Raw genomic sequence first — 10514 nt, 5'->3', positions numbered from 1 at the left:
CAATTCCAAATAGATCAAGAACTGAAACTTTGAATCTTCTAGAAGAAAACACAGGGGAAATACTGGAACCCATAAGCACAGGGAGACAATTCCTAAATATGACTCAAATTGCACAGGAAATAAGAGCAAATTCAACAAATGAGAGACTCTGTCAAGAGTTTCTGCACAACAACAGAAATAACTACCAAAGTAAAGAGACAGTCTACCAAATGGAAAAAAAATCTGCTGGCTAATCTCTGAGAAGGAATTACTGTAATATCTAGAATATGTCTTTAAAATCCTAAAAACTTAATGCCAAAATGTCAAATAGCTCAATTGGTAAATGTACAGATGAACTGAACAAATACTTCTGAAAAGAAGTATAAATCATTAGTGAGTACATGAAAAACATTCAGTATCACTAGCCATTAGATAAATAAAAACCAAAACTACATCAAGATTATATCTCACTCCATCAGAACAGCTATCATACAAAACCCACTAAATATTAGTAAGGGTGCAGGGTAAAACAAACACATTTACTCTTTTAGTGAGAATATAACTTGATACAGTTATATATAAATCCTATATAAATCAGTATGGGGGTTCCTCAAAAAACTAAAAGTAGAATGATATGACCCAGCTACTCCACTCCTTGGTATGCATCCAAAAGAATTACAATGGGCATAGTAGAGGGATACCTGAATAGCTGTGTTTATTGCAGCTTAATTCACAATAGCCAATGTATGAAATCAACTTAAATGCCCATCAACAAATGAATGCATAAAGAAATTGTGATATCTATCTATCTGTCATCTATCTAATGGAATGTTATTCAGCCACAAAAAGAAAAAATTATACCATTATGAGGAAACTGGATCATCGTGTTAAGTGAAATAAGCCAGACTCAGAAAAACATCTAAAAAAGATGACATAAAATTAGAGACTACTATTAGAAAAGAAGAAGAAATAAGGAGAAAACAAAGAGGATAATAGAAAGCTGGTTAAAAAGCTATGAATTATAACAGTAAAATTATTAATTATAACAGTAAGGATTATTATGGTGACATGAATTTACCGAGGTTAAAAGAAAAGATGTCCAATACCTTCTGTTAAATGAAATAGCATGTTACAAAACAGTACATATACTATCACCAATTTTTTATTTTCAAAAATGTATTAATGTATAGTGAGATCAAGAAATTGTCTCGAATAAAGTTCACTTCACTATCTCTGGGAGTGAGCTGCCAAGCACATTTTTCTTTTCGTTTCAGACTATTTTTTGACTTGTGCTAGTACAGAAGGTTTCTAAGCAGAAAAATTAAGAACAACTGTATGTACTGAGGTGATGAATGTGTTAATGTAGCTTGACTGCAGTAACTGTTTTGCAGTGTGTATGTATCTCAAAACAAGATGCTAAATACAAGGTAAGGTTGTTGATCACCTTGAACACATATGACTTTGTTTGTCAATTATGGACAATAAAAGAGTGAAAAAAATTAAAGAAGCAAAATACAGAGAGAAAGGAAAGGGAACTTACCTGTTCTGGGCTCATGTAACTCTTAGTTCCAGTACCCTCTGTTCGCTTTTCATCTGTTTTCAGGGATGTGGCAAGTCCAAAGTCGCCAATCTTTATTTGTTTTTCATCTACTAAGAATATGTTACCTGGCTGTGGGGGAAAACAATAATTTACGTGTATGAATCTGGCAGACTATTACCACATCATCTTAGCAAGGGTTTTTCTATTTAGTTGTACATTTACCCTGTTACAGGTAGCTCAAATCAGTTGAATAGTGCAGGTCTTTAAAATGCCCTGGGGGAAGGAAGGGCTTTAAAGTTGACAGCAGAGGTGTTTTCGGGCACAGCTGCCTCCAAGAATCTGAACAGCTGTTAGGTGAAAACAGGTTCACTCTGTAGGGTCCCTGGGGATAGATTCAGGTCTACACGGTGGATGTGACCAAAAGATTTGCTTTACTATAGATCCTAATATACCAGGCATGCAGTCCAAAGAATAAGACTTAGAAAGTTCTCCATCCTAGAAGAAGCTAGACATTGACTTGAGGAAATGATGTGAAATATAAATTCAGGGCTTCATGGAGACTGACTCTGCCACCCATCATATGCCTTCTAACTTTGAGATTCTCTGAATGGGTTCATTCCTCGCAATAGTGCAGAACGTCCTGTGCAGAAACAGTCCAGGAGCCTTCCTTTATGTCACTTTCTCTAGGCCTTTGGTAACTTCTTCATAAACATACCTCACCCACTTTGAAAGCACACTAAATTAAAGGGAAACTGATAACTTACACAAAATATTTTTTCATGCAAATGGTAAGAAGGAAAAGAAAAAAGTGAACAAATGGTGATCATTACTACTGTACAACTATGTAGATCTAAAAACCACGATAGGGTTGGGATTGTAGCTCAGCAGTGGAGCATTTGCCTATCATGCTCCATGCTCAGCACTGACCCCACCCACTCACAAAGGGAAAAAAGAAACATCAAAAGAAAAGAAACAAAACAGGAAAGTCATTGAGGAGGAAATTAGTATTTTGCCACTCTTGCAAAGGCTAGACTTCCAACATGGTCTCTACACACACAAACCCTGAGGGATAACACTTACAACACAGTTTGGTAAAGGAACAGAGGAGGAGGAAGCCCAAAGCCCAGAATAACCTGAAGGAAGCTTCTGAGAGTGCAGTCGAGAAGCCAGTGCAGAAACTAGGAATAAGATTAGAACTTAAGGAACATATTGGAACCTGATGTTAGTAACAGAGATGCAAGACTGCAGATGTGTGTGTGGAATGAGGAGAGAAAATGTTCCCGTGCTAGTCAAGTTACAGTGTAGAAATACGCCAGTTTGCAGGGGAAACTGCCACCCACACAAGGTTATACCTGACTCTGAGATACGGGAAGCTAAATTTATGATGCTGTCTGAGTATGTCAGATGGACGAAACCAGTAAAAAAGATTGCTTTTTACAGTTCATCAGAAAGAAAAGAATTGGCATGTTTTATTTAGTGACAATACGGCACGATGAAAGGATGTGGACTTTAGATAGGGCACAGAAACATGGGCTGATGCTCAGCTGAGGCTGACCAGAGGGGTTGGTCTAGTAGGAGACACCTTCTACCAATAAGTGGCATCAGATAGTGAACCCTCACTCCACAAGTCCCTATGACTCATTGGAGGCTTTGGTCCAGTTTTTAAGACCCTAATAGAAAGCAGTAAACACCTGGAGACTTTATAAATAGAGGCTGTAATGTGTAAAGACTATTCACTGGCAAAAGCACCTACAAGCTGCAGTTTTCAAAGCGTACCCCAAAAGGTGGACAGCCTCGTTAGCATCTTCTCTCAGATGAGAGGAAGCAGCGCTGTAATAGATAAAGCTTGAAAAAGTGGTAGATGAAAGACTCAGTATTAAAGTCTGACCTCAGAGTAACTGCAGCCAGAGCAAAATTTCAGACACAGGAAAACATCACAATGTTCTACCTTGCAAGAACATTTTCATATATTGTCAAAGAGAACTATTAGAACCAGAAGGACTCAAACATCAAGGCATTAAGACATCCATCCTCAAGGAAGCAGTATTCTTTAAGCACTACTTAGTTAAAGGGCAGATCCATAGTGGTCTGGAAAGACTAAATACAGGAAATAGGGACCAGAGTACAAAGGTAGAGAGTGTCTGTGAGAGGACATGTGCAAAGGTCCAAGGGCAGGAGTCAGCAGGGCTGGCTTGTGATGAGGAAGACAACTCACAGCAGAATACAGAGCAGACTGCGAATACCTATTCTGTGTCTCCTCTTTGGTTTTGCCCACAAGGCCAACTGTATATCTAGACTATGAAAATACTAAGTGTGATATATGTTCCAAATTTTCAATTATTGCAGTTTTCCAATTACAGGGCTAACAGCCTCAATCAAAAAAGTCCTAGACTCTGGACCCAGTAGCTGTGATCACCTCAGGATAATTAAATTAGGGAGCCATGTTCTCAAAGCCACAGAAGAACACGCCTAGGCATCAAGGAGGTGGAAGGACGGAGCAGCCAGTTGACTGTGCCAGCAACAATAATCACTTGCAAAGAAACGCTTCCTGTGTATAAGAGTGTTAGTTTTTACAAACAGGGTGTGGCTGCTGAACAGAAGTAGAAATGAAACGAGCCTTCTGGTAGGGCTCATCATCATAAAAAGTTTATTAACCCCAGAGGACTTCTGAGTAGTGGGATGGGAAAGAAGTTGGGCCAAGTCCTAGGCCTATTCTGATCTCAGAGGATCAAAGACACTATTTTGCCATGACGACAGATAAATCACAATTCTAAAACTAGAAAAGATCGACTTTTAAATTACTAAATTTAAAAATATTTTAAATTATTAGATTATATTTATCAACTAATAAAGAAAAATTTCCACTTACCTTAAGGTCTCTGTGAATTATGTTTTTTGAGTGTACATAACACACTCCTGTTGTTATTTGCTCAAACAATTCCAAACCCAAAGCTTTGTCTGAGTAGTTGCCCCTCCTCTGCTCAATCCATTGCTCCAGGGTCCCTTTATCGCAGAATTCCATTGAGATGAAAAGGTACTCCTGTCTGAATAAAAATTCCACAGTATGTTAAAAGTAACAATAAAAATGAATTTATTTTTTAAATATATAAATAAAGAGCAAAGTAGAGATAATTAGGAAATATGGAGCAGTTAAAACACTTCCCAAATTACATATTTCATTGTTTCAAAACTATTTTAATATATATGCTAATTAGTTTCATTCATACTACTAGTTTATCTTAGTTCACTGAAAAAAAGCTTTGTGTTATCCATTTGTTTCTTTTTTGTAAGAATCTTTAGGTTTATGTACTTGTACTCTGAGTAACTACATTGAAGAAAATGATACACAGTACATTAAATACTATTACCTTATTTTGTCATGAAATTTTTTCATAAAATAAAAAAGTAAAACAAAAATTTAAAAGTACACCTTGTCATCCTGTGAATCCAAAACGTATCTCAAAATAAACCCAAGTGTAATAAATTTGAATCAGCATATAATAAACCACTTTTTATTTAAATCAAATTCTTAAGAGTCCAAAGTTTTATGCATTTAACTAATTTATAAAGTATAGGCCTGTTCTTCATTATTTATTTATTCTTTTTGTGATACTGGACAGTTAACTCAGGGCCTGCTCACTGAGTTACCTACCCAAGCTTTCCCTCACTACCACTCTCCTTCCTTTCCTTTCTCTTCCATTCCCCTTCTCTCCCAAGTCACCCAGGCTGGGCTTGAAATTGCAATCCTCCTGCCTCAGCCTCCAGTCTGCAATCCCAGACTGGGATTACAATCATGTGCCACTTCATTTAGTTTCTGTCCATTCCTTAATGCTTAAGATCCTTGATCATAACAGGTGAGAGTAGAAATATTAATTACAGAAAACATAATTTCATTATCATATAAAGTAATTTTGAAAGATTAATTCACCAATCAATGAATGTCTGTTTTGTGAGAGGCACAGAACAGACACTTAGATATGAGAAAATGAGGTAGGCATTCTCCTTGACACTGGGATGATTATAGTTTAATACAAGTAGTAGAGGAAAAACAGATCTAAAATGATAGGGAGGACAGAAACTCTAAGAGAAGTGCCAACAAATTGCCTGCTATGAGAACAGTTTTTTTAATCTTAGAAAGAAAAAAGTCAGAAAAGAAAAAATGCAAAAGAGATAAACAACAAACCCAAAACAACAATAATAAAGGTTTTCAAAACAGAATAAAAGAAATTTAACAATGGTTGTTATATTGCATAGTTTTTTTTTCTCAAAGAAAGAAAAGAAAATTTAAAAAAATAGAAAAACAGAAAAAATGGTAGAATACCGAATTCAAAAAAATTAACATCATAAAATTGCTAGTTGATACATTACCCATTGTCGTCTTAAAAATAGTTGCCAAAGTCACAAAATCAAAGCATAAAAAGTGGCTAGGCACTCAAACATTTAGAGGGTAAATCCTTCTGTTCAATGAGCCAACAGAAATTCAGTTATATGGTCATCTATCTTACACATTACACAAACCGTTACATGCTTTAGAGCACTTTCCTTCCCTTTCACTGTTACAGTATCTATTATACTTTTTGGATCCCATTATTGTGTCAGTGTTTATTATTTTTTACACTAAAGAGACAATGTGATTTTACTAATGTGAGTCTTGTTTATTTCACTGACGAGGATATTCTCAAGTTGCCTCCATTTACCTATAAAGGCCTCAAGATCATCATTATAGCAGAACAGTATTTCCATTGTATAGAAGCACATTTTTTTCAATCCGCTCTGAGGTTGATGGGCATTTTGGTTGTCTCCAAGATTTAGCTATCACAAATTGTGCTGCTACAAACATGGGTGCACACATATCACTGTGACATGACCTTTTCAATTTTTCTGGGAAAATACTCAGGAGGGAACTACTTGGATTGAATGGAACCTCCAATCCTACTCTTTTGAGGAATCTCCACTCTGATTTCCCCAGTGGTTGCACCAGTCTGCACTCCCACCAACAGTGGAACAGTGTTCCTTTTTTCCCTGCATCCTCACCAACATATGTTATCAGTTGTTTTCTTGATGACAGCCATTCTTTCCAGAGTGAGATGAAGTATCATTGCTGTTTTAATTTGCATTTCTCAAATGACCAGTGATGGTGTATTTATTTGCCATTCATATATCTTCATCTGAGAACTGTATGTTCATCTTGGATGCTCATTTTTGGAAAGGGTCTTTGAATTTGGGGGTGCTTGGTGTTTTTCAACTCTTTTTATGTTCTGGATATAAGTCCTTTGTCTGAGGGATTGTTGGCTAAAATTCTTTCCCATTCTGTGGGTTTTCTTTTCACTCTGTTGGTGATTTCTTTTGAAGTGTAGAAACTTTTTAGTAACATGAGATCCCAGTTGTTGATTCTTTGAAGTATTTCCTGAGTGGTTTGCTTTTATTCATGAATTCTCTGCCTATTCCCATGACTCCAAGATGTCTACCTACCTTGGCCTCCAGTAGATTCAGTGTTTCTATTTTAATGTTTAGATTCTTGATCCATTTTGACGTTAGTTTAGTGTATGGTGATAGGCATGGGTCTATTTTCAGTCTTTGGCATGTGGAGAGCCAATTTTTCCAACACCATTTATTAAAGAAATAATATCTTTTTTTACCAGTGAACGTGTTTGGCCCCTTTGTCAAATGCAAGATGGCTGAGTGTCTTTGCAGTATTGTTTGTATCTACTAATCTGTTCCATTAATCCTCAGGTCTATTTCTTTGCCAGTACCATGCTGATTTTATTACTGTGGCTTTGTAGTATAGTTTCAAGCCAGGACCTGAGACACCTCCTGTCTTGCCTTTGTTGCCCAGAACCGCTTTTGCTATTCTAGGTTTCTTCTGTTTCCAAATGAATTTTAGGAATATTTTCTCTAGATCTGTAAGGTATATTAATGGTATTTTGATTGGGATTGCATTGCATCTGTATAACAGTTTTGGGAATATGGCCATTTTCACAGTGTTGGTTCTTCCTAACCAAGAGCAAGGAATATCCTTCTGTTTTCTAATATCCTCTTCAATCTCCTTTTTTAGAGTACTATAATTTTCAGCATACAGGTCTTTTACATTCTTGGTTAGATTGATTCCTAAGTATCTGATTTTTTTAGATGTTATTGTGAAAGGTGATATTTCCATAATTTCTCTCTCAGCGAGTTTTTTGTTTGTGTACAGGAATGCTATTGATTTTTGAGTGCTGATTTTGTATCCAGCTACACTGCTGAATTTGTTTATTACCTCTAGTAGTACTTTAATGGAGTTCTGGGGGTCTTCTATATAGAGTATCATGTCATCTGAAAATAATGATAATTTAACTTCTTCTTTTCCAATTTTTTTCCTTTATTTCTCCCTCTTGTCTGATTGCTTTGGCTAGTATTTCTAGAACTAAATTGAATAGGAGTGGTGTTAGTGGAGCTATGCACTATGCTAAAGGAAAGGTAATGCAAGCCATGTTTTATATTCTTACTAAGCTGGCCTCAATATTGTTTTTCCTCTGAACCTACAGGGTTAGAAGATAGAGAAAAGTAGCTAAGAATTTGCTTAAAAATGAAGAAGTCTTTTATGCTTGCAGTCAATAACTCTTGAACTGAATTATAAAGTTCTCAAGCACATGAGGTGGACGTGGGGCTGGACACCGGAGATGATGAGTAAAGAGATCTCCAAGGCTTTAAGATTTCAGTTAAAAAACTGTCCTCAAGAAACGATTGGTGACTTTCTAAGGCAGATGCCAGCTGTTTACAACTTCCTGTCCTGTGGCAGTGATTTAACTGAAAGAAAAAAATGAATACTACAAGCAGGGGCTGTCCCCATTGCTGTTCATGACCTTAAAATTAGTTTCATTATCTACCACTCCCCCACGAGGGGTGTAGTTGCACCTTAAAGCCACTCTTTGAGTGCATCACATCAATGAGGGGTTTCCGAGAAGGACATAAAGTGCTGGCAGTCAAGAAGGGAGGCTTTGGGTACCAAAGCTTGTAAGGAAGCCAGGACACCTGAGCAAAAATGTATGCCAAATAATGGAGTCAGAAAGCTAAACTGAGATTTGAAAACACCAAAAGACAAAAAAAAAGGCACTTAAAAGTTAAATTTGGGCCGGGTGTGGTCAGTGCATGCTTACAATCCCAGCACTTGGGAGGCTGAGGCAAGAGGATCGCAGTGAGTATGCAGCAAGCCTGCACTATGCAATTAAGTTTGAGGCCAGCCTGTATTATAAAGCGAAACTCTGTCTCAAAAAACAAACAAACTTAAGTTCAGAATAGGCAGAGGAATAAGGGAAAGATTTTTCAGCCTTCTTACCAGAATAAAAGAATGAAAGAAAACAGTGCCTCTCAGAGGTGGCTGGGATTATTAAATGTGATGATGTAGTAAATGACAGTTTCCTTACATCGTATTACAGCTACGCGAATCTCTTTTACCTACCCATCAAGAAGTTGTTCTTTCCAACAATAACGATACTGAACAATATTGGGATGATTAAGAGTCGCCAACGCTTGTGCTTCACGCAATACTTTACTGTTTAAAAGAAAGAGAAACAGGTATGTCAGTATATATCCCCAGAAACTACAAAACCCTTAAGTAACAGGAGACTGTCCATATCCCCTGTGCGGTACCCACACCAGGGCTTAGAATGGGAGCCAGAACTCAAGGAAAAAGTGTACACAGAGTTGTTTTCTTTCTCAAGATAAAAGAAAAATTTAATTCCAAACATCAGACAATTTAAAAACATTTGTAATAGTCTTTGAAATGCCACTGATGCAGTTTTTGTTTGTTTGTTTTTGTTTTTTGTTTTTTGAGACAGGGTCTTTCCATATCATTCAGACAGTCTTCAACTCATTATGTAGCTCAGGCTACCCTCAGACTCCCAATGATCCTCCAGCCTCAGCCTCCCTAGTGCTGGGAGTACAGGCATGCACCACCACGCCCAGCTACTGATGTGGTTTTTAATTAAGAGCAAAATTATTTTAGGCAATGTGTTAAAATCTATGTAATTTCATAAGGAAAGCCCATTTGGGCAGCAAGGATAAGTAAGCCAGGCACCATACAGAAACCAGATTCAGCGTTTTCAATGTAGGACAAAAAAATACAATAAAGAGTAATTTATGCAAAGAAACTGAGACCTAAGTGTACTACAGAGCTTTATAGGGATGTGTTATCAAGAGCAAAGACAATCTCAGACTAAACAGAGTAAATAAATTTGAGATTTCAAAGATAAAGAAGGATAAGCACACATTTTACAATTTATCTTTTACTGACCACTTGTATGACACATAATTCGTAAAACTAAAGGAAAAATTACTGATGCATCAATAACCCTTAACAATCAACCTTTTAGTATTAATTTTTATAATCTCTTTATATATATTCTCATGTTTCTAATAGAGTATACAATTTCTATCCTTTTACATACTATCTCTATAGTTTTTCTGTTGTAATACAATATGGATAAACATCATTTATAAAGTATTTCATGCAAGATTTCAAAGATACAAAAAAATATAGTAAACAATACAATGAACCCCAGCCCTGCCATCACTGAGATGAACATTCTTCAGTTCCTGGTGGATCTTGTTTCTCCTGCATGTACTCTTGTAAACTCCTTCCTCATCTTCCCCTGCACTGTTTTAAAGCAACTTCCAGCATCAAATCATGTGTAAATACTGCAGTCAATACTCCTCATTTACCATGGTTACAAAATAAGCCATTGATTAGGGGATTAAATCATTTACTTATTGCTGGGTATTGCCTTGCTTCTGATTTTTCACCATTATAAATGATACTGTGTTTGCTATTTTCTTATAGTACAACCAAAACTATAGCAAGTTCTAAACAGGAAAATCTTGGTTGGAAGCATATAAACATTTTTATGGCTCTTTATGTATATTTCCAAGTGTGTTTTTAATATCTTGGTAACAATGCAAAAGTCATCTGAAATGCTCAAGATGCTGCGTCCTTATCAAAATCATTACCATTTTTGAA

The 10514-nt window shown here is 36.4% G+C and overlaps 2 protein-coding genes across 7 annotated transcripts in view; one reads left to right on the top strand and one right to left on the bottom strand.

Annotated features, from left to right (window-relative positions):
• Gpatch11 (G-patch domain containing 11) overlaps positions 1-10514 on the top strand; it is a 97717-nt gene that overhangs the window by 32776 nt on the left and 54427 nt on the right. The window lies entirely within an intron of this gene.
• The window catches only part of Eif2ak2 (eukaryotic translation initiation factor 2 alpha kinase 2), a 36290-nt gene that overhangs the window by 11787 nt on the left and 13989 nt on the right, over positions 1-10514 (bottom strand). For both annotated transcript variants that reach the window (XR_001201965.3, XM_003472904.5), the window contains exons 10-12: positions 8958-9050; positions 4389-4563; positions 1520-1648 (exon numbers count right to left, since the gene is read on the bottom strand). Coding sequence is in view for 1 of the 2 variants with exons in the window: in XM_003472904.5 (XP_003472952.3) it covers positions 1520-1648; positions 4389-4563; positions 8958-9050 (397 nt within the window). In the remaining variant the exon portion in view is untranslated. The remainder of the gene's footprint in view (positions 1-1519; positions 1649-4388; positions 4564-8957; positions 9051-10514) is intronic.

Source organism: Cavia porcellus, unplaced genomic scaffold, assembly GCF_034190915.1.
Source record: "Cavia porcellus strain 051 isolate PalLab524CR breed Dunkin Hartley unplaced genomic scaffold, mCavPor4.1 scaffold_1, whole genome shotgun sequence".
In the NCBI taxonomy this organism is placed as follows: domain Eukaryota; kingdom Metazoa; phylum Chordata; class Mammalia; order Rodentia; family Caviidae; genus Cavia; species Cavia porcellus.
Note: the sequence above shows the minus strand (reverse complement) of the source record. Positions and strands in the feature narration are given on the sequence as shown.